Here is a 23698-nt window from a genome sequence, read left to right as displayed (position 1 = left end):
TTGAAAAATTGTAAAATGTCAAGCTCGGTTACATGTTACAGACGAATGTCAAGCCCATGGGCTTGTATAATGTGCATATAATGTGAATGCATGCATATTTATTGTATTCTGTTCCAACATAAAAAATACATTTAACCACGGACATGCATGCAAATTGAAGTATAATATATATTTTTAAACAATACAAAGTAGCCTCTGCATCGTTTCGCAGCACTGTTAGCGAGCACATCTTAAGGCTCTCCAACGTGATGCCTGGCTGCATCGCGTGATGCCTGGCTGTCTGGCTGTACCGCCTGATGTCTGTCTGTACGGCGTGATTTCTGGCTGTACTGCGTGATGTCTGACGTTTTACTTCTTGGGTTCAGTTTCTCAAGAAGCTCCCAGCACATAGGGTGAAACGTCGGACATCACGCCAAACAACACGGCAGTGCGCATCCTTTGCTTTCGACACAGCCCCGAAAGCAAATCGGAGAGCTACGTAGTACAACCGCAAACACCTACGCAGCACCTGTTCATGGCTGGCACGGCCAGTGGTACAGGTTCATTGTCGCTGCCGTGAGCAGCGTCGCGTTTCCTCCGATTGATTCTCAGCTGCCTCGCACGCACGTCGATTCATGTTACAGAGTTGCTGCCTCCTGTGCGGATGAGCCGGGAAAATTTTGCGTGGTCCAAACATTCGTGAAACCTGAGATCGTGAGAGCCCGTTGAGGGGCATAAGTTTCACCTGCAAGGGAGACTTCGGATGTAAACTCAGAAAAGTAAGGGGTGGTTTGAGGTGCGGCCCTGCAACTTCTTACTCGTGCCGCTGCTAGCGGAAGGGTTTCCACTAGAGGGAGCTCTAAAGAGCCCCTCTAGAAGTGTTCTTCACTGATTTTCAGGGGGGGGGGGGTTACTTTCGCCGATAAGACTTCAGTGTGAGTGAAGGCCGCCAGACATTTGAAACCATTGTTAGGTTTGATTGACAGCACGATGACGATGATGACGGGCGTCAAGGGGCCGCACTAGAGGCCACTCGGGGCCTCCAGTGACCCGCGGGCCTTGCAATCGAAAGATACTTCCCTACAGGGAGCATTTTGGCCTACTCTTCCATGCTCGCCAGAACGTGTGGGTAAAGTACCCACACTTTACCCCACCACACGTGACTTGTGTAACAACTATAATGTGGCTTTCCCTTGTATACTACGTAATGAGGGAATAAGGTTTTATTTTAAATATGAAATTGAGTAACGTGTCTAACAGAATCGATGAAAAGGAACCCCTTACCGCTGTATAGCGATGGATCACTGCTCACATAAACTTCCAGCCACCCATAACGTGGAGTCAACATTGTACATTACTGCACTGCCGTTAAGATACCCGCTAAATATACCGTGTTACATTTTTAATAGTTGCTGCAATGATTGCACAATGCATTGGAAGCCTCCCATGCTGTATCGGGCATCACTCACCAATGATGTCAGTCGTGGCCGTAAAATAAACTCCTTATAGGCAGGTTCATAGCACAGTGCGCTAACCACTTCACCACTGCTCCCTGCATCGCATTATTGATTGTTGCTACAACACGGTATTGTATTTTGGCTCGTTGCTACGCTTGCCTACGTTACGAACACCCCGCCAAATGAACTCCTGACATTAACGACTGCCAAAACGTACAAAAGTTTGAACAAATCCGCGAACAGCTGTCGTCAAACCGCCAGGGCCTGCCCTCGGCCTGCCAATTCTCTGAGTCGCCGTTGGTAAAACATTGACCGCGGTGCGACAGGGCGATCGTCGTGTGAGTGACAGCCCCACCGGGGGCGTTTGGCGGATTCGGGTGTCAGAGGCTCCATGATAACTGGGGGGGGGGGGGGGGTAGGCTTTGCCAGCAATATGCCACGGTGGCGAGATGTTAACTACCTCGCCTGGTGTGCAGGAGGTTGTGGGTTTGATGCCGATAATAACGCCTGCTGTGTATTTGGAGTTTGCGTGTCTCTCCCTCTCCCCGGGGTCGCGTGGATTTTTCTCCGGGATCCTTCAGTTTTTCCTTCCACATTTTGAGCTGTCATCAACCGCATAACAAAAAAATCCGTCCACCACGACTTTGAGTCGACTAAACGGCTGCGTTGTCGTCGTCGACGAATCGTCCCATCTCCGTGGCGACCGGGACCCTCTCTCAGCGTCCCTCCTGCCCACTGCAACCCGGTGCGAGGGTCCGTACGGGTGGGTACGCACCCTCGCCCCGGGTCGCAATGGTTACGGCTACTACAGCGTCCTCTTTGAAGAGAGAGAAAGAGAGACGGAGCGCGTCGCCACAAAGGGCCCATGTTGGCGCACGGGGAATCCGCGTCCGAGCGCGACGAAGAGTCCCCTTTCAAAGCGGAGAGCGCCGGCAGGGGGCCCGGCGCTCCCCGCGTTTTATCTGCAGAGGCGGTGGCGGCGGTGGCGGCGTCGCTTTGTCCTCGCGGCGATTTATCGCGTCGCGCGTTACTCGCGGCCGCTCTTGTTTCTCCGTGCGCGCCCCGAGAGCCACCCCCGCCAGCCGCTTCCAACGCCGCCGCCGCCGCGCGCAGTCGCGGTGGGGGGGGGGGCGGGGGCGGAGACGCGTAAAGCTACGTGTGTGTGTGTGTGCGCGTTGAACTTCTTTCGCACCGTACGTAGCCAACAGTGCTAATCGGAGGTGCGGGAGGCAGGGGAAGGACGTCAAGTTGTTACGCCGCTGATTGGGGCTCCGTTTGGTGAAATGTCGCAGCTTGGTTCTCCCCCCCCCCCTTCTCTCCGAACGCTGTGCCACACACTTCCCAATGCGTCTGGTTGCGGCTTGTCTCACCCACCCAACTCACCTGCCAGACGGCCAGACAGACACGTGGTGATGTTTGCGTGTGTAAATTCAGTGACTCGTACGGGTTGCACGATGGAACAGTGTTCACTGAGAGCACGCGTGCAGCCCTTGTTGTGACCCCTTCCCTTACACCGTTGCGGATTCAGGGGGGTTATATGGCCATACTCGACTATGCTGGTCGGTGCGGATTGGAGGCGGGAAGCATACATGCGGGAGCATAGAAGTACAGTAAACAGTTGATTTTTGCTGGGTTGCCCTGTGCTACCCATCACGTAGACTCAAAAGCCGGATAACAACCTGTGCATGGTGGTCACCCATCCAATGGCTATCCAGGCTCAACCGTACTTGGCTTGCGAAGGTGGACGAGATCGAACGTGTTCCAGGTGGGAATTGATCGTTGGGATTTTCTTCCTGAATATTATTTTGCAAACATATAAAAGTTTTTTTTTTAATATTTACAAGGCCCACTTTGTTGGGACATGACCACAGAACGAAACGTCGGACATCATGCCGAAAAACACGCCACACAACCCAAAAAACACATCGAAAAAATTATATACAAATTTTATATCTCTCCGGGCGCCATGGTGGCGAGATGTTAACTACCTCGCCTGGTATGTAGGAGGTCCTGGGATTAGATCCCGACCCTCACGCCTGCTGTATATTTAGAGTTTGCGTGTTCTCCCCATGGTTTCATGGATTTTTCTCCGGGTCCTACGGTTTTTCCCTCCCCGTTTATAAAAATGTGTTTCGGGTATTTGGCTGCTGTAAATTTCCACACGACGATGAGCCACTTCGTTGAGCTATCATTTGTGGCCAGGTGGCTTCTGAAAAAGAGCAGCATAGCTCATTGGGCCTTACCTGGTAAAATCAAACAAATAGCCAAAATAGCAAAATAGAAATGCGAAAGCCTCACGCAGGTTACGCTACACAGGCTGCAAACAAAAGATAGTTGAAGCACTGCAACTGTCAGCATCTGCCAGACTGTCACATCCAATCAGCTGTTTCACTATTCGTAAACAGCTGTGCGCTATTCTTTGTTCTCTTGCGAGCGGAAGAGTAAACATAAAGATTCTTTCAATGCGAAAGAAAACTCCTTGAAGGATATTAAATTAATATTTTAAAACGTTGTGTGCGGTTGGGGGGGGGGGTTTCTGAAAAGGGAACATCAATGGAAAAAACGACGGAAAATTTCAACTGCATCACAGGATCATTCCCGTGAAAATTTTACCATTCGTTTTGACACGTCACTGAATATTTAATAGACTTTTTTTTCCCTACGTGGCCTCGCTTTTGGGAGTGCACACGCGACGCAGCTTGTCAATTTGGTCTGCCGTAATTTCATAACGAGTTACACACAATGTGTCCGTGACTCACTGCTCAAAGAGCAAACACAAAGGTAGTTTTAGTTTAGTTTTGTTTCGGTCGCTAAAAGAGCCACGGCGGCAGTGCAGGATTACCCGTGATGCACTTCGGACAGGAAAAGTGGCTTCTGGGCAGCCTTTGTCTTTCCGATGTCTTTGTGGTGTTTTTTTACAGATTGTCGTGCAGAATCTTGGGGAAGCCCACTGTTGCACCAGTGAGAAGAAGATGCAACTCTTAACCCCCTCAGGCAATGACAGTAGCAGTGTTGTTTGTTTATGGGAATGCGTTTGGTTCCCTCTGACTAATCTGCAGACTTCGATTTCCTTGACAAATTACCTGCGCGCGGATGTAAACTTTATCCTGCGAGGTTGGTCGACCTGGATTTTGTGTTTGCCAACCCGACCCCCTCTGTGGGGCCCGGATTCTTGTTTGAAATTCCACTCTTCAACTCTGGCACAAAGTTTAAACAAACTTTGCCGAGTGGGACGGCAGCGGCAGCACGGCACGGGCTTAAGCCGAGGCAGCCAGCGAGTGTGTGAAAGCGACGTGATTAGGTCTTTCGGTAAAGTCACGTAGGCATAAAATATATATATTTTGCCTTGCTCCTAATCCTTCTCGCAGCGCTCCACTTTCCCCGACCCCACACCCCCCTCTCTATCTCTCCTCCCTGGCTCCTCCCCCTTCTCTGACCTATATGGCCTCTTGTCACAGCAGCCCTTTTGCCCACTTCAGCAATTGTTTCTTGCTGTGGTTGTCCCACCTGATGGCGGACGCTGGTGTTGCGCCCGAAACGTCGTGATTTTATTTATTTTATTTTCTACCTACCACGTGACTTTACCGAAAGAACCAAAGAGTACGGATATCTGCAGTCACGAAAACTTCAAATCTAGAATTAAAACTTCAAATCTAGAGTGATTAGGTCTGCCGCCCCGGCTTTGTCGTTTGCTTGACGGAACATTCAAATGAGTTCCTGCGCGCGACCACACACACACAGAGCGGATGGGGGTCCGTACTCACGAGCGGTTTGGGCTGCTAAGTGATGTTCAAAAACGAGATTGCACGCAACAGGTGATCTATCATTTCGCGGCTGAGACATAGGAGGGTGCCTGTTGGGAAAACAAAAGTACCGCAGTGTTTTTCGCAAGTCCACTTGGGGCACACCCCTGTGGCCCGCCGTGCTGTGGAGCAGAGAGAAACATCGTGAACAAGAACAAGAAAACCCCGAAATAAACCTCCGTCGGTTCGCCGTGGTGGTATGTTTGGTGAGAAATGAATACATCATTTTCATTTCTATCGTACGTACGTAATGCATGGGTCGCGGTTGATTTGGGAGGAGTGAGCACGGGATGCAAAACATCGAATGTTTCGGAGCGAGCAGCTCCGTAGCAGAGAGAACGGCACGCAATCGGAAAGTTTCGAGTTCAAATCCTGGCCAGGGGGGTTTACTCAGCCCATCATCATTCTCCAGGGTCGATAAAATATATACCACTTCGTGGGGTGGTCAAGAATGGCTGTCCCATGGGTGAGACTCGACCCCTCCATATGAATGTGGAACTTCCACCACTGGCTCAGGGCTGTAAACGGGAGATGAGCACTGCCTCAGTGGTCTTTTAAGCAGGAAATCACCGAGTTTATTTCAGAGCGTGCGTCATGTTTACAGCGTGCAGTTTAAACAAAGACGCATACCGACAACAAACACAGCTTCGCTGGGGAGAAGAAGAAAACCTGTGTTGTGTGTCCTGGGCTCAAAACTTTCTTAATGACCAAAAAAAAAAACCCCTATTCTTTAAAGTTACGTCTTTAACATTTAAGTCAGGGCCACTATTCTGACATCGATACTGTATCACTCTCGTGCCTTTAAACTCAACATCGGTTGCAGGTATATCACGATAGTGCTGCGATGGCCGGATTGATCGTTACTATAAATGCTTTTATGTCGCTCGCAAAGCCTCAATCTGGAATCTGACGGCATTGGCAGGGGTAGGGGAGAACACAGGCTCGCCAAGATAACAACCGATTGTTTTTTGGGTCATGCCTTCATTTAAGCCACCTCTTATTTTATATTCTTGGTTCTTTCGGTAAAGTCACGTTGAAGGGAAACAATAAAATAATAAAAATATATATAAAACAGTGAAATTCTCACGACGTTTCGACTGTAACACAAACAGTAATCATCAGGTGTGAAAAAAAAATAATGGCAAGAAACATTTGAAAGAAGTGGCCGTTTCAAATGTTTCTTGCCGTTGTTTTTTTTTTCACACCTGATGATGACTGTTTGTGTTACAGTCGAAACGTCGTGAGAATTTTATTGTTTTATATATTTAATTGTTTCCCTTCAACGTGACTTTACCGAAAGAACCAAGAATATGAATCACTGCAGTCACGAAAGCTTTAAATCAAAATTTAGCCTCTTTTGTTTTATGAAAGCCATGCATCCGGAATGTGCTGTGTGCAAAACGTGAAGAGACACGTCTGAGACTTTATCCGGCAACAACGAGAATTTGAATTGCTTAAGATTACTACGTCGGCGGAAAAGGCGACCGTTGAAAAATTTGGGGGCTGTGCACGGATGTCCTGATGCAGTCGTTTACGTAAAGGGGAAGACGTTTTGCGATTGCTGTCGGCTCACGGTAAACCTATTAGACTGGAACTCTGTCTCTCTAAGCCAATCCTTAGCCCATCGTGGGCATGAGTTAACTGTCTCTCTCATAACCTCTCCGATTGCGGTTAATCTGCTTTGCGACAGGCATTCGGTTTTATTTCTCTTTATGGAACCGTTGACGTGCGAGCTTATATGCAAAGTGCGGGGTGCTGTTGCTTGCCGAGTCGAGGGCTCATAACCAACCGCCTGCCAGACTGTTGCATCTCAAAACCTTATGTCATCACCGTGACTAGACGTGAAAAATACTTTTTTGAGAAATTTTAAATTTTCAGCCATTTGCCGATCCACTGTTGGATGACGACTCACTCAAGCTGTGTCGGTTGCGTTGGTTGTGTTGGTTGCTTGACCATACTTCACCACGCTAGTCAGTGCGGATTCGTGTAGAATTCTGTTGGAGACCATTGATCTATTAGGCTCATAGGCCGATGGACCTAATGGACCTATCTGAATCTAATTGTATTTTTTATGAGCAGATAGAATTATTAATAATCCTCCATGACAGTGCACAATATTTTTGTTGTTGTACAGTACAAATACGGTAACGGGTTGTGGTGGTGTGGGTTGTCTCAGGGCTCAGGGCTCCAGAGGACTGAGCCACCACTGCTGAGGTCTTGGGTTCGAATCTGGCCAGCTGCCTGTGACTAAACCGGGTTCCCAAGTGTAGTGAGTTGAAGGTTTCACCCCAGTCAGTGAAAATTGGAAGAAAAAATGTGGTTTTCACTTAATGTGGCTGAATTTCAGTTCTGATAATTAAAAGCTGGTTTTAATGTGATGCGATTAACACATCTCGGAAGCAGGGCATTTGACAAAGTGCAGCGCTTCCTCGAGTGTTTGGATATAAGAGGTCAGTTAAAGTGAGCCCGGAAGTAGTTCTGTGATGTATGCTTCTGTGAGCCGTACGCTGACGCGGAGGGTCATGTGCTTCTCGGCGAGAGCTCCGAGGAGACATTTTGTCCCGTCACACTACGACCGTAGAACGTTCGCTATGAAACTGGAAATTAAAATCCCTGAGCGCTTTCACCTCCGTGCGCACCTGCTGCGGGCGAGCAGGTCATGAAGGAGCTGGAGGAGGAGCGGAGGAGGCACGCGCAGGACCTGGCGCAGGGCGACGACGTCACCTTCATGCTGGAGAAGGAGCGCGAGCGCCTGGAGCAGCAGGCACGCTCACTCGACATCGCGATACGCTCACCGCACCACCGGCCAACCGCTCGCCCTCGACACTGCGATACGCTCACCGCACCACCGGCCAACCGCTCACCCTCGACACCGCGATACGCTCACCGCACCACCGGCCAACGCTCGCCCTCGACACCGTGATACGCTCACCGCACCACCGGCCAACCGCTCACCTTCGACACCGCGATACACTCGCCACACTACCGGCAACGGATCACCGCACCACGTCCCGCACGACACCTTCAAAATCAAAACCCCAACACCAGCCACCACTCAACATAGAAGCCACCGCACTGCAACTGTTACAGACACCACACCATCAGCGACCAGGCACCTTTGGGACACGCCGCACTACCGCCAACGTTGTACTACTACTCACAAACCACCTCCGACACTCGTTGTTCTGAGCGTCCCTCCTCTGCCCTCCGTTGTTGCTGGAGGGCGATTGCCTCCAACTGCCCAGTAGCAGCAGCAGCGTCCTTCACGAGCCTCCTCCATGATACCGCGACACAGGGGACGACCAACAATCACCACCGTCTCATCGCACACCACACTACCAGCTCACTTAAGCACGTGACAATTCATCTCACCGCCCACCCACCGGCGATTCAATGAATTGTCGTGATTCGGGGAGGGCGGGGGGTCACAATTCCATTCAATAATCAATTCTTATTTATTTTAGCACTGATGAGTGTGTGCAACCTGTAAAGGGTGCATAGGGGTCACTTGAACCAGTCACGCGTAACGCACGCGGGTCGTGAACAATTGATGATTGTATAAACGCAACTCGATGCATGTAGCGTGGAACGTATGCGGTGTATCATATCGTGCCGTTATCATGCTCCACCCCGCGCCACACCACCACTCAAGTAACGTCGGCGTGCCGCCCGGACGACGTTATCGCCGGCAGTGGTGCGGTGTGAATTTGACGTTTGGTAAAATGCAGGCGTCAAACCAGCCAGATATTTTACCAAGTTGTGTGCCCTGGGCCATCCGACGTCAGGGCGAAAAAGCCTCGTTAATGAGAGCAGAGGCATTGAAATCGGTGTAGCCTCCGTCATTATGGGGCTCTAGTGGTGTCGCTGCATAGACACTCTTTTAATTGGTTGAAAACATCTTAGTATTGGAGGCTCCAGAACTTGGGCAATTGTTGGCGCCGGCTAACCATCTGGCTGTGTCTCCCTGGCGATTTCGAGGTGTGCTGCACGTGACTGAACGACCGTGGCCCTATAATATAAATATTTAACTACATTCTCGCACACGTTGGGGTGCGCAGGTGGACTTCGAGAAGTCGCAGGTGAAGAAGCTGGAGAAGGAGCAGAAGAAGCTGTCCGCCGAGCTGCGGGAGGAGCGCGCCAAGAGCAAGCAGCTGGTGCTGATGCTCGTCAAGGAGAACGAGCTGCTCACCGAGCAGCTGCAGAAGGAGCGCTCGGCGCTCGCCGAGAGGGACACGGGACTGGCGGAGGAGAAGCGCCGCTCCGAGGAGCTGGGCGACCTGCTGGAGGTGCACAAGAAGAAGAGCGGCCAGGTGGAGGCCGAGCTCGAGAAGCAGCTCGCCGAGTTCGATACGGAGCGCGAGCAGCTGCGCCTCAAGCTCGAGCACGAGGCGCACCACACCAGGGGCCTGCAGGAGGAGATCCTCAGCCTCAAGTCCGGCCTGGCATCGAAGGCTCGGAGCGACGGCGCCGCAGCGGAGGCGAAAACCACGAGCAGCAAGTGCGTGGAGGCCAAGCCCCCGGTGCGATCGGTGGGCGCCGGCTCGGACGAAGCGCCGGCGACGTTGGTTTCGACGGCGGCCGGGACGGACGCTCCCCCCGCGGCGTCCGTCGCGGGGGGGGCGTGGGACGCGTCCTGCCCGGACGGCGCCCCGGCAGCGACGGCGGCCGTGGCGGCGAAGCCGCGGGAGCCCCGCAACGGACCGGAGAGCCACGCCGCTCACGCCGGGTCCAACCACGCCCGCCCCGCCCGGCGGGCCGGAGAGACGGACCTCAACCGCAACGCGGCCGCCGGAGAAGCGCCCCGCTCGCCGGGCGAGCCGCGCGTCAAGGTGACCCCCCCGTCGTGTTCCCCGTCGGAGGCCTCGCCCCCGCGGGCCACCGCCCCCGTGCCCGACGAGGAGCCTTCGAACCTGTGCCACCTGGAGCCGAGCAACTCCCACGACGCGCCGTCCGCGGGCGCCCCGGCCCGCGCCGGCCGCGGCGTGGCCGGCGCCGGCGCCGCCGCCGCCGCCGCCACCGGTCTCTCCCCGCGCTCGCTCTCGCCGCACTCCCCGTCGGGCCTCGGCGACGGGTCGCCCACGGCGGCCACCCCCGACCCGCTGAGGTCGGGCTACTCCGCCGGCCTCAACTCGCGCTTCCAGGTGGCCAAGCTCAAGTTCCAGACGCAGGTGGAGCAGGAGCAGCAGCAGCAGCAACAGCAGCTGCAGGTCCAGCAGCAACAGCAGCTGCAGGCGAGCTCGGTCACCGTTCACGGTCCCACGAGCCCCGACGCCACGGGCGCCCGGCGCGACTCCTCGCCCGTCAAGAACCTGGCACGCAACACGGTGAGCCAGGCGATCTCGCGCTTCGCCAGCCAGCAGGCGGCCGCCATGGCCGCGGGCAAGGCGCCGCCGCTGTGCGGCAGCTCCCCCTTCGGCACCGACTACCGCCCGGCGCCGCACTCGCCGGCGCCCGGCGCCGCCGAGCCGGCGCACGCGCCGCACCCCCCGGGCAGGGCCGGCGGGAACCCGCCGCCGCCGTCGCCGTCGTCGGCGCCGGGCGGCGGCGGCGGCGGCGGCGCCAAGGGCCCGTCGGTGTCGCTGCGCCTGGACCGTGGCGCCCCGCCGCCCATCCCGCCCAAGAAGCCGTCGCTCATCCAAGGCAGCCACGCGGCGACGAGCGCGCCGGCGCGCAGCTTGGCGGTCGACAGCAACTCGAACCCCTCGGTGGAGCCGCTGGAGCACGAGGGGGAGGGGACGCGGCACAACGCGGTGGGGAACCTCGCGTCTGCGGTGGGGAACCTCGCGTCCGCGCTGGAGCTCCCCAACGCCGCGGCGACGGCTGCGGCGGGCGCCGCCGCCGCCGCCGCCACCGCCACGTGCTCGGATGGATGCGGCGCCCTGCCGGCCAGGTCTGCTTCTCAGGTGAGCGTTGCGCCAGACGCGTCAACGCCTCGTTAATCGTGCGCAGACGTTCAACATTCATTTGCCGTTTAATGACGTTGAATGGCAGCTTTTAGTGGGAGGTGACTCGAAATTACATTTGGAGTTAATTGGCGTTCAAGTGGAAGAAAATGTCCAAAGTCGTTCGACACGAACCTCCTGGTTTCATTACAAACGGAACGCGAGGCAGTCACTGTCGGTGTTGTGTAATACGAAGCGGTTGCATCGCTCGTAGGCTCAGTATTGAGTCCGTCGCCAGTAGTTCTACAAACTATTTCTTTGCTTACATGACCATTAAGAGACGCTGCTCATCTCGTCTTTACAGCCTGTGGTGGAAATTCCCGCATTCCTATGGCGTAGTCGAGTCTCTCCCTAGGACAATCACCGTAGACTTCCCACTTCTCTTTACGTTCGTGTTACATTCAGGCACGGAATTTCTTAAGCCACGGGCGAGGAGATGAATTGGGTCAGAACTTGATCATATATTGTCACGGATAAATTATATATATATATTTTTAACGTGACGATTGTTTAGGATGGTGGAGGGGTAATGACACGTGTTTTGGAATAAGACTACTACGTGGCTTAACCCAGAAATAAATATGGATCAAACTGATATTCATGGGGCCGAGTCAAACCGCAAACCAGGATTTGGACTCTCAACCATCCAAAACTCCTCACTCTACCACCGAGCCACCTTGCCAGTAGTACATTTCACATAATTTAAATAGTGCGCACAGTAGAACTCCGGAGTGGGGGGGGGGGAAATCTTAACAGATGATCTCCGTAATTTAAACAACAACAACCGGGAGCCGCTTGCGTCTCTTCAAGGACTGCTGCTTCGTGACCGTTATTTATTAAGGAGCCACCGTCTCGTATTCACGTCGCATTGCCGCTCTTAAAATATTGAGATTTTTTTACCGAATTCGTAAAAAGTGGCTCTTGTTATTTTGATTGCCGACCCCTGCACTCGTTATGTACCCCTCCCCCCCCACTTGCCAAGTGTGGCTGTACGCCTGTGATCGAGTGCACACATCGCTGGAATCGAGACAACTCACAATCACCCTCCCCCACCTCCTCACACTCCCCCCCCCCCCAAAAAAAAACCTTTCGCTGTCTTCGCAGGTCGACTCGGCTCGCTAGCGGCGTGGGCCGCGATCCACCGGCACCTTCCTGCTGTCGCTCTCGCAGAGTGGCGCTCCTCACCCCTCCGACTCGTCCGCGTTCAACCGCCGCCGGCCAATCAACCGGAGGAGCAACTGCAATGGCCGGACGACTGGAAGGGCCCTGCAAACAAAACTAAAAAATAACAACACGCTTGTTGCGGTGAAGCAAGGCGGTGGGTTAACGAGGCGACGTGGTGACCCCCACGGTGCTGCTTGTGCCACCCACATTAGGGCAGAGGTTGGCGTTCCTGCGGGAGACGTAGCCCCTACATACCAATGTCACTTGCACCGAAGTCGCCGCATGTGAATTCGTCTTCTCTTGTCTACTCCATCTCACCCGAACGGTGGATTCCTCCCTCCTGCACCCTCCTCCGCCCTCCTCCTCTCACCCATGCATCGTCCACTGCTCAGGCCTTAGGCCTTGGGCCTGAGCTGTGTCACCTCCCCACCCCTCTTGACTCTTGACTTCCATTTCCTCCACCCCCCGGGGTGGAAAGCGGGCGCCAACTGCAGCGGGCGGCCGTAGCGACGTGGCGAGGGACGCGGTTGACACGCTGTGAATGTGTTAGGGGGTCGATTTGAGCGCAGGGTGTGCGTACGCGCCGCTACGCACCGCCCATCCCGACCCCGCTGCTGCTGCTGCTGCTGGTGCCAAAGGGGAACCGGCACTACTTTGACGGAGGCCTCGCGCGGTCCGGCGTCCCCGGCGGCCCAGCCGTCGCGACGACGTCGGGACGCTGTTGGGACACGTCCGCCCCCCCCCCCCCTCCCGTGCGAGCGGCCCCGGGAACGTCCGGCCGCGCTGCCGAGGCAGAGGCGGCCAAAGGAGGGGGGGTCGCTGTCTCTCACTCGGCTGGGCCCCTTCTCGGAGAGCGAACCTGCGGCTACTGCGCCATGCCACGCGCTTCTTGGAGCTACTTGACCGATCATTGATGCTGAACGTATTGCCAATGTTTGTTGCGGAAGCGCGGAGAGGTTTAATCAAGCGAAGGCTGTAACGTATTCCAGTGAGGCTACGTCGCACAGTTTGTGTGTGTGTGTGTGTGCGTGCGTGCACGTGTGTGCAGAAGGTTGCTACTGATTTTCTGTCTTTTCGTCCAGGTCGACGGCAGGAGGCACAATGAGTCTGAAATGGAACTGTATTTTGCTTAAGCATAGCGATTTTTAAATAGCAATTCTTATTTTATTTTTTAAATATAAAAATATAAACGGTGAGTTCTTATATGAATCCTCGTTAGAAAGTGCAGTGGTGATGATGATGGCCATCGACTCTAAACCCTTTCTCGCTTGCATTCATTGATATCGACCCATTCCAGCTGTGAATAATTATCGCAAATCGGCAAACGAGCTTCTCGGGTCGGCTGTCGCCGGGCAGCCTGGCCGAGCGGGGAGGGTCAGGGGGTTACAAATATAGAAATCGTCATCGTTACCGGGAGCACAAGGGGTGGCATTCAACGGGACCCCCCCCCCCCACAACGCCCGGATTCGTCACGGGCAGCGCCGCTCACAGGGCGTGTGGTTGATTGCCGCCACCATTGGGCCGCCACCGTTGGGCCATCGGCTTGCTCGTCCACCACACTCTCGAGGTTTTACACATCGAATGTGATTCGCTTTTTTGTTGTTGTGATTTTGTCTTCCCGACTTTTGTTTTATATCCACTGTACAACTATCCCCCCCCCCCCCATCAACTCGAGCACCCACCCAACCACGCGCCCACCCACCCACCCCGCTTGTGCATTTAATATTGTAAATTAACCGTGCAATGACTTTAAATGATCTGTTAATTGCGCTAGGTATTATTACAATTAAGAGGTGCTGAATTCACTACGTGAAATTGCCAATCAAAATGGTTTTAATAACCGTCCGCTGAAATGTAGCAGCAGCAGCAAGCGTTCAAAGGAGGAAATTATGCCGAAGCTCTTACGGCTGCTTTGTAAAGAGCGCTCTGTGTACACTTCCCAACACTACAATTAGACGTCAATTTGCCAAAGCGTTCAACTTGCTAATGCTTGCAAGCTGGAGTTGTGCCGGCCCGTGTCGCCGTCGCACGCCCTGTTGGTGCGAGTCATTTCGACGAATTGCGGGGAGGACTTTTTATTTTTTGGGTGGGGGGGGGACGATGCAGGCGTTGGGTGGGTGGGCGGGGGAATAGATGCTCCAAATGCATTTTATCGGCCAAAACCAGACCAGCCTATGTTTTTGTAATTACATTCTACTGTGTAGTATTGTTTACCGGCCGATTTGAACGTACAAACAATGGACGCGTTGCACTTAAAACGGAGCTGTTACCGCATTGGTGTTTGATTCCATGAAGGACTTAAAAAAAAAAGGAAATGGTTGCGTTCATTTAAACGGGACCATTGCGAAAGGCGTCTCAGCCGGGCCAAACGAGAACTCGACAAAAGACACGGGGGAGGCCACGCCGGCTCCACGCCCAGCAGCGGCGAGCATTGGTCGTGACAAGTTTACCAATGTAGTTTTAGTTGGGGGGGGGGGGGGGGTGGTGGTGGTGGTGTGCGTGGCACGTGTGCGAGCGCGCGCCTCACTTTTGCCAACGCTTCCCAAGCCTCCCGAGCTAAGTCTGCCTACCCAAACGCTGTCTCGAGCGAGCACGTGGCGCGCCATCCGTGGTGCGGCCCATTGCGCTTGTGGCTGCATGGATTTTTTTTGGAGGCGAGATTTTGCGTCGGGGGGGGGTGGGGTTAAATCGCGGTGAAAACGCGCGGTTCTTTTGCATTGCACTCCTGACCCCCCCCCCGCCCCTCCTCACTGTGTTCAGTGTTTTGAAATGGTAGTGCATGGCCTGGAAGGTGGCTCGTATCTCAACTATGACTTGGCTTTGTTTGGCTTGTCGTGCCATTCGGCGTTATAAGTATTGGTCAGCATTCTCCAGAGGGTATCAAAGTTACGTTCTCCTCTTGAACTTTGGCGTTTTATTGGTATGAAATATCTGAAGGTATATTTTTTATTGCGGAGAGAGAGAGATATATATGCGGTGTTACAGAGCGATTATGAACTAAAAACGAATGAAGAGTGTGGGGTAGGAAGCTACAAACTGGAAATACAAAAAAACCACGCCTTAGGTTCTGCTTGTGCCATGGCTCATCCTCAGCTTCACATTGAAAGAAAATTAAATGTGACTTTGTCGTTGCGCATCAAATCCATAACATTGCACTGACACGATCTCAAAAAGAGGTGTGCACGCAAAACTGATGAAGGCAAAAAAAAAATTCCCCTCTCGAGCCAACCTCGGTGGCAGGAAAACCTCGTGGACTTAACACGTCGGTGTTACAGCCCGTGATACGATTTGGAATTTGCATGGCTTAGGGCATGCAATGGTCTGGCCAACTTTCTGTCGCGAGGCATGTCTTGGCTTCAACGTCGCTCTCCTGCATTTTGTCCTGGAGAGGTTCGATGCAGTTTTAAGCGAAACGTCTCGTGCATTTTAATTTGCGAGATTTGTCAGCGAGGATTGTTCCGCGTGCGACTCGCCGGAGAGTTGAGACGACGCTTCGACACGTGACCCCAAATTCACTTGTTGGATTCTCGAGGGGTCTCGTGACCAAACACGGTTGGCCAGATCGTTACGTGGCCTAAACCCAAGAGAAATGGTTGATTGTGAATCTTCGAGTGGAATTATTTAATGAAAAACGGTTATTTCTTTAAAGAGACGCGTCGCTTGTTTGCTGAAGTGGACGTCGGACTAGAGCTTCGTGTGGGGGCTTCCTTCGCGGCGACTTTCACAACTGCGTACCCCGAGCTGAACATGTGTATGTTGAACTTCTTTCGCACCGTACGTAGCCAACCGTGCTTTTTGAAGATGCGGCGGGGGGGGGGGGAGACAACAAACTAAACACAAAAACAAGCAGTTCTCAAGGAATACGTTTTCAAGCTAGATTTAAAAGTGCAAAGCTCCAGTGGCTTCCTAACATCGGAAGGAAGAACGTTCCAGACGGTCGCAGAAGCGCTTAAGCAACCTTAGCGCTCTGATGTGACGTGTTTTCGGGTCGTATTGCGTGGTGTTTAAACATGATGTCTGACGTTTCACTGCGCATTGTGGGAGCTCCTTCGGGATATGAACTGAGCAGCTCATTTTCCTCCTCGATTGTAGAGCTTTCCCTGCTGCTGCTGCTGCTGGTCGTGGTGTTTGCTGTGGGTTGTTGACTGATGCGACCGGAAGCTCACTCTAATAAGCAAGGGAAAACTCGAGCTGCTGAATTCATTTCCTGAAGGGGCTCCCCCCCCCTCCCCAGCACGTGGAGCGAAACGTCGGACATCGTGCCAAACAACACGCGGAACGACCCGAAAAACTCGTCGGAGGGCTGTGTACGGCACAACCGCAATAAAAACCCTGCGTGAGAGTATTCGGCAACCTTGTCTGTCGAAGCCTGAGCAAAAGCCAGGCTTTGACGCAATTCAAACGTTTCGTGTAAATCACCTCTTGACCCATTTGGTAATATTGTTGGGTGCCACAGTGGCTAGGAGATGTTAACTACCTCGCCTGGTATACAGGAGGCCGTGGGTTCGATCCCGACCCTGACGCCCTGTTGTATTTTGGAGTTTTGCATGTTCTCCCTGTGGTCGCGTGGCTGTTTCTCCGGGGTTTTCCCTCCATACTTAGAATCAACGTCACGCGTTTAGAGTATTTGGCTGCTATACATTTCCACACGACGGAGCCCACTTTGTTACGCTACCATTTGTGGCCAGGTCACGTCTGAGAAAAGAGCTGTGTGGCTCAATGGGCCTTACCTGGTACAATATAAATATGTTTTAGTCGTTTAGTGATGGGTATCGTTAAGCCTCGTCGATCAGACTTTAACTTCACCTCTTTGCACAAATGAACCGGGGAGGCTCGCTCAGCCTTTTTACCCGCCGTGTATTTCACCGGTTAGAGCAGTGTTCCTAATTGCAGCCCCTGAACAATACACTGAAGTGATGACGTCGTATCGGCGAAAGTGCTTCCTCCCTCTGATAATGATTTAGTGAACGACGCACGAGGTTTAGAGGGGGTTAGAGGCTGCCGAGTGTCGTCGTCCGTTCCTCGACTCCGCTCCTACCCGTGGAAAACGTTTTGCCAAATGAAGCAATTGGCGGGACCCCGGGGTCCCATCACTGCCCCGGGGTGGGAAAACCCGCGTAGCGACACGAGTCTTGCCTTACCGACAACAAAACTAGTGTCAATCGATTGGCCTCGTCGAGAGCTACTCGGGGCACTAAGTTTCGTAAAAAGTTGAAAAATTACACAAACACGTTAAATTCCCTGCCTGGGGGTGGCGGTGGGGCTCGCCTTGGCAAAGAAGCTGAGGATCGACGGCTGACCGGAGGGCATCGTCGCCGCGCGCGACTGCGGCGGACGCCCCCCGGGGCTTGCGTTTGGCCGGTGGGGTGGCGCCCATCGTGTTGATCGCCGCCTGCTGCTGGCGCTTGTTGGCACGAGTCTGGGCGGGCGGCGCGTTGCTGTCGGGATCACGAGTGGGCGGACTGAAGAAAAATTATAATTATTGACCTGATTTTTGCGGGACCCCGGGGTCCCGCCAAATGATTCAAATCTCAAAGCAGCGACTTGTCCCAGGCGGCGCCGGGCCACTCGCTTTGTGCGCTGCCTGCTTACAGTTTAAATTGTAAAACAAAATAAATAAACCGCCTGGCGACGCGAGGGCCTTCGCCGGCAATCCAGAGCTGCGACTGCATTTTTCCGCGAACGCAATTGTGAAGCAAAGCACGGATGTTTTAAAAAAAAGAGTTTTAGGTTCCAAATAAGGACCGCGTCCTCATGTTTGAATCGCCACCACCACCACACCGCATTTCCGCCAGCCCACACGAAATCCTCCCGCTTGAACCACTTCGTTTTTTGTACCCCGATGGAAGCAAACGTCACTTGTACAGTACCATATACGATTCTGACACAGTGAAAGTATGACTGTAACCCTTTAACTCGTCTGTATATGGGGACACTTCAGTATAATGTAACTCGTGGAGCTGTAAACCGTAAAACGTATGTACTATAGCATTTTATTATAAAAAAAAAGAAATTAAACTCATCGTGTGTCTAGAGACAATGGATATGCTGTAAATATATTTCCTAATTTTTACATTTAATTTTATTGATAGAACAAAAGAAACGGTTCAGATGATGGTATAATTACATCGTATTGTTGGATATACTATATTCTGCATTGTTAAAAGTGATTTAGAGTACATTTTTTCTGTAAAGATTTATTTTTTTCTGTTCTTTTTTCGTGTTTTGTATTTTTGTTACCGTAATAGATTTTTTTTTTATTTGGGCACCGTGACAGATTTCCAGACCCGAGATCTCCACCCACTCTCACCTTACTGGAAATTAAAATGTAAACCCAAGGCTGGAAATCCCTCCTCTTGTGTCCGTCCGTGTTTTTTTATTACTGCAGCTTTCACTGACCAACAAAACGACCGACGTAAAGGGACTACCCTACTTATGAACGAGTTCGGTTCCAGAGGTCTGTATGCAAGTCGATTTGTTCGTAAGTCCAACTTTACTCCTGTCGATTCCAAACACGTTGTACGGCATGTACATTAAACATGGGGGAATGGCTTTAAAAGTTGTATAATTTCCTGTAGATGCCACTGGTTCTTCACGTTCTTCAGATGTAGATGCCATAACCCGTGATCTATTGCGCGGCAGTTGAACTTTCGACCCTCGGTCCGAACAGGCATCCGGACATACGGACCAGGTTTGTTCGTATCTCTGAAAGTTCGTAAGTTGAATGTTCGTAAGAAAAGGAGAGCCTGTACACGGTGGTCCAGATGTTTTGTGACCCGCACATTAATTTGACCGTAACATTTTTTTCTATTTGGGTATTCGTTTCTATTTACACCTTTAAATGTTTTAAGTTTTAGATTATTAAATGAGGGTCACAAGATATCTGGACCACCATTGCGTAACATCACAACCTCCACACCGCATCGAGTGAGACATACACGTGGTGTCGCTTTGTATTTGTTTTCCACCAAGTAAAATTTTCCCATCGTGCGCTCACCATCAAGACATCAGAAATTCATTTGGAAAATCTCGCAGCCCTGCGGGTCAGGGAACGGTCCATGGAAGGAGATAACACAAGACTTGCTGTACTTTGCCAATTAAAAAAAACTACCAGCATATTGCTCAGTTGAAATCTACACAGCAGGCATTGCCCCCTACTGTAAAAAAAAACTGTTGCAGGACCCTCCTGAATAAGAATCGCGAGGCTCAGTGAGGCATTACTGGGCAAACAAGCGAAATGTAATGCACTTCAGAGATCCCTTTCTGTGACTGCATACAGTTAGACACGAGGCAATGCAGCACGTACCTTGCTTATCTCTGAAATAGATGCAACGTTCAACACATTGGCGGGCAAAGCAATATTTTGAGTTCTATAACAGTTGATAATAACAATCGTTTTAATTCTCTGAGCTGGAATTTAGCCAATACGCGATGAACTGAATTTAAGACAAATCACGAAATGGTGGCTTTCCAGAAGCACACTTGGGATGTCAGAAACCACCGGCTCATGTTCTGCCTTCTGAACTCATGCCGTCACCTCTCGTATATATTTACATTTTTGGGACATTTTCACACCCAATAAAACTTCACCAAACCCAAAGACGTTTGTAGGACATGAATCCTTGCGATGTTTAGTCGATTGTCATCAGAGTATGAGGTGCCAGTTGGAGGAGCATCGCAAGCAGGTGCCTTTGGAGGGAGAAGAGAAATCGCAAAAACGTCGAGTACAAATGTTTTGCCGATAAATCGGGTTGGATCGCGTAATTATAAATGCGTCGTTAAACCGGCCACCACCCAATACGGGCCAATTAGTAAGGTTTGTCACGTAAAAAAAAACATGCAAATTAGTTAGGAGTTCAGCACATCGGTGTGTTGGAGAGTAAACCCACAACATTTACAATTGGAGTACGACGTTCCGCCTTTAATTACAACCAGCTTGATCAGGCAATGTGGCTGGTGGCGGGTTTCACGAAGCACTTATAAACGATCTCACCTGAAAAAAAACATGGATAATATTGGTCGCGAAAAGCCTTACGACGTATTAAACTGATCGACATCAACTCAAGCTGTATACTTGGCTGTCTTCACAAGCATGCAATAAAGTTTCAGTAAAACGTGTTTTAACACAACACCTGCTGCACCTCGGGTCTTTAATAGAGCCGGTTCTGAATGCAACGATTGCTGAGTGAGGAAATGGTAAATCACCACCGTCCTTCCCGTCCGCGTTTAATTATGGGGCAGATATAAAGGCACCCACAGCCACCCACCTGCCCAGCCATTTAGCCCATTGGGTAAATGAATGAGTACAATCGGTAAAGAAATAAAGGGATCCCACTTTACCAGCCATTTGGCACATCACACCCAAAGGAGCACAGGCCACTTTAAACCATCCACTCAGCACGGTGCGTGTTCACCGAGTGAAAGTGTCCGTATGTACCCGTATGTTAAACTTCTTTTGCACCGTACGTAGTTTAACCGTGCTTATCGGAGGTGCAGCTTGTTCTACCCTCACCACTCGAGGGAAACCGGAGTTGTGGATTTGAATTGGTGAGTTACATTAGTTTAATGAGATTGTCAAGTATTATTTGATTTATGCAGTACACACACCATGTCATTATCGAGTGTACAATTATGCCGCGTGTGTTAACCGTTTAGAAACCAAAAGTGTAAATCCTATTTCGTGAAATAATTTGCTCTAAGTAGCTTCACGGTGCGATGAGCACACTGCCCTGGGAACCCCGGTGACCCGGGATCGATTCGCCGCCACAAAGCCGACATCGTGAGTGGCGGGCGAGATCTTAGTCGGTTCCTGTGCCCTCCCTATTCGCCAACCATGCGCTCACCAGCGTGGCGAGAGACGGTTAAATAACCCCGACAAAGCCAGCGGTGGATTGTACAAAATGATGGATAACGGCGTGGCTTGCGCGCTAAGGGGTCAGCGCTGCCGCCGCGCGTCTCGACGTTCGCTGAACTCCGTCCTCATGTTTGTCTCTGCTTGGCAATCGACAGACGCCGCGTTGAAGCACGCGGGGAGAGACTGCGCCGTAATGATGCAGACGAAGTAGCCGGGAGGACACTTTAGTGGCCACGAGCGGCCGTCCGGAATAGGTTAATGGATGGAAGGACCTGCTAAATTGTCACACCGATGCATATACCGGAGCGGTGCTGGCAACGAACAACCCCAGCCGACATGGCAATATAACCACGCACGCGTTTCGACGAGGCACTTGAACTCGACAGCCTTAGAGCGGTATCCGCCACTCGACGTCGGCACTTATTCACATCCCCAGCGCGCGTTGCTCAGGATGACGGCGTCATTACGGAAATCGACACGCTCAATGCGGGACCTTTATTGCGTTAAAGCAAATATTTACAGGACACTCAGTGGCTCTGTGTAACCAGTAATTCGGCACACTTCAGAGGCGGGGTTGGTGGATCAGAACACATTTGTGAAACTCGATCCCTACCGGCGAGTCTCAAAGTCGCTATCTCCTCGCTTGCCCAAGGTACAATAAATATAATGATTTTGCAGCCCTTTGTCAGCGACTGTTGATAAGTGTGTGTGTGTGGGCACATCTTCACCACGTTGGTACAGGACTGCAGTAGGGGGAGCCCAGTTCAGACATAGTTCAGCACTGATCTTATCCACTGCTGAGAAAGCCCTGCCACTAGTCACGGTTAGACAGGCGAGGTCACTTGCCATGTTTAGGTATTCTCTAAAGACTCCCCTGTTTCGCCTGGCCTACACTTCCCATGTATGACCAGTGGATTCAGGACTTTGCAGTATTGATATTTACTAATTTCTTGCATGGCGCACTTATAATCTCTGGATTAATTGCGCCTTGTAAATGCAAATTATCGTCATCATTATTGAGCTCGGGCTGCCGGGTTTAGAGCGCAGTGCGCTAACGACTGTGCCACCGCTCCACCCAGCAACTGCATCCATTACTTTAATAGTCACGTGTTCCTGGTCTTTTATAGTCACGTGTTCCTGGTCTTTTATAGTCACGTGATCCTGGTATTTTATAGTCACGTGTTCCCGGTCTTTTATAGTCACGTGTTCCTGGTCTTTTATAGTCACGTGATCCTGGTATTTTATAGTCACGTGTTCCTGGTATTTTATAGTCACGTGTTCCTGATCTTTTATAGTCACGTTCCTGGTCTTTTATAGTCACGTGTTCCTGATCTTTAATAGTCACGTGTTCCTGGTCTTTTATAGTCACGTGTTCCTGATCTTTTATAGTCACGTGTTCATGATATTTTATAGTCACGTGTTCCTGATCTTTTATAGTCACGTGATCCTGATCTTTTATAGTCACGTGTTCCTGGTCTTTTATAGTCACGTGTTCCTGGTCTTTAATAGTCACGTGTTCCTGGTATTTTATAGTCACGTGTTCCTGGTATTATACAGTCACGTGTTCCTGGTATTTTATAGTCACGTGTTCCTGGTCTTTTATAGTCACGTGTTCCTGATCTTTAATAGTCACGTGTTCCTGATCTTTTATAGTCACGTGTTCCTGATCTTTAATAGTCACGTGTTCCCGGTCTTTTATAGTCACGTGTTCCTGATCTTTTATAGTCACGTGTTCCCGGTCTTTTATAGTCACGTGTTCCTGGTCTTTTATAGTCACGTGATCCTGATCTTTTATAGTCACGTGTTCCTGGTCTTTTATAGTCACGTGTTCCTGATCTTTTATAGTCACGTGATCCTGATCTTTTATAGTCACGTGATCCTGATCTTTTATAGTCACGTGTTCCTGGTCTTTTATAGTCACGTGCTCCAGATCTTTTATAGTCACGTGTTCCTGGTATTTTATAGTCACGTGTTCCTGGTATTTTATAGTCACGTGTTCCTGGTCTTTTATAGTCACGTGTTCCTGATCTTTTATAGTCACGTGTTCCCGGTCTTTTATAGTCACGTGTTTCCGGTCTTTTATAGTCACGTGTTTCCGGTCTTTTATAGTCACGTGTTCCTGGTATTTTATAGTCACGTGTTCCTGATCTTTTATAGTCACGTGTTCCTGATCTTTTATAGTCACGTGTTCCTGGTCTTTTATAGTCACGTGTTCCTGATCTTTTATAGTCACGTGTTCCTGATCTTTTATAGTCACGTGTTCCTGATCTTTTATAGTCACGTGTTCATGATATTTTATAGTCACGTGTTCCTGGTATTTTATAGTCACGTGTTCATGATATTTTATAGTCACGTGTTCCTGGTCTTTTATAGTCACGTGTTCCTGATCTTTTATAGTCACGTGTTCATGATATTTTATAGTCACGTGATCCTGATCTTTTATAGTCACGTGTTCCTGATCTTTTATAGTCACGTGTTCATGATCTTTTATAGTCACGT

At 51.1% G+C, this 23698-nt stretch overlaps 1 protein-coding gene across 2 annotated transcripts in view; it reads left to right on the top strand.

Annotated features, from left to right (window-relative positions):
- The window catches only part of LOC116947401 (CTTNBP2 N-terminal-like protein), a 48161-nt gene extending 29463 nt beyond the window's left edge, over window positions 1-18698 (top strand). The window contains exons 5-7 of one of the 2 annotated variants that reach the window (XM_076070626.1): window positions 7896-8003; window positions 9298-11142; window positions 12286-18698. In XM_076070626.1, the coding sequence (XP_075926741.1) occupies window positions 7896-8003; window positions 9298-11142; window positions 12286-12470 (2138 nt within the window). In that variant the 3' untranslated portion in view covers window positions 12471-18698. The remainder of the gene's footprint in view (window positions 1-7895; window positions 8004-9297; window positions 11143-12285) is intronic. The other variant, XM_032963086.2, reaches the window with a different exon arrangement.
- Window positions 18699-23698: the final 5000 nt, after the last annotated feature.

This window comes from Petromyzon marinus, chromosome 30 (genome assembly GCF_048934315.1).
Source record: "Petromyzon marinus isolate PM22_M1 ecotype Great Lakes invasive population chromosome 30, UKy_Petmar_22M1.pri1.0, whole genome shotgun sequence".
Lineage (NCBI taxonomy): Eukaryota > Metazoa > Chordata > Hyperoartia > Petromyzontiformes > Petromyzontidae > Petromyzon > Petromyzon marinus.
The sequence above is the reverse complement of the archived record's forward strand: the minus strand, read 5'-3'. Positions and strand labels throughout refer to the sequence as shown.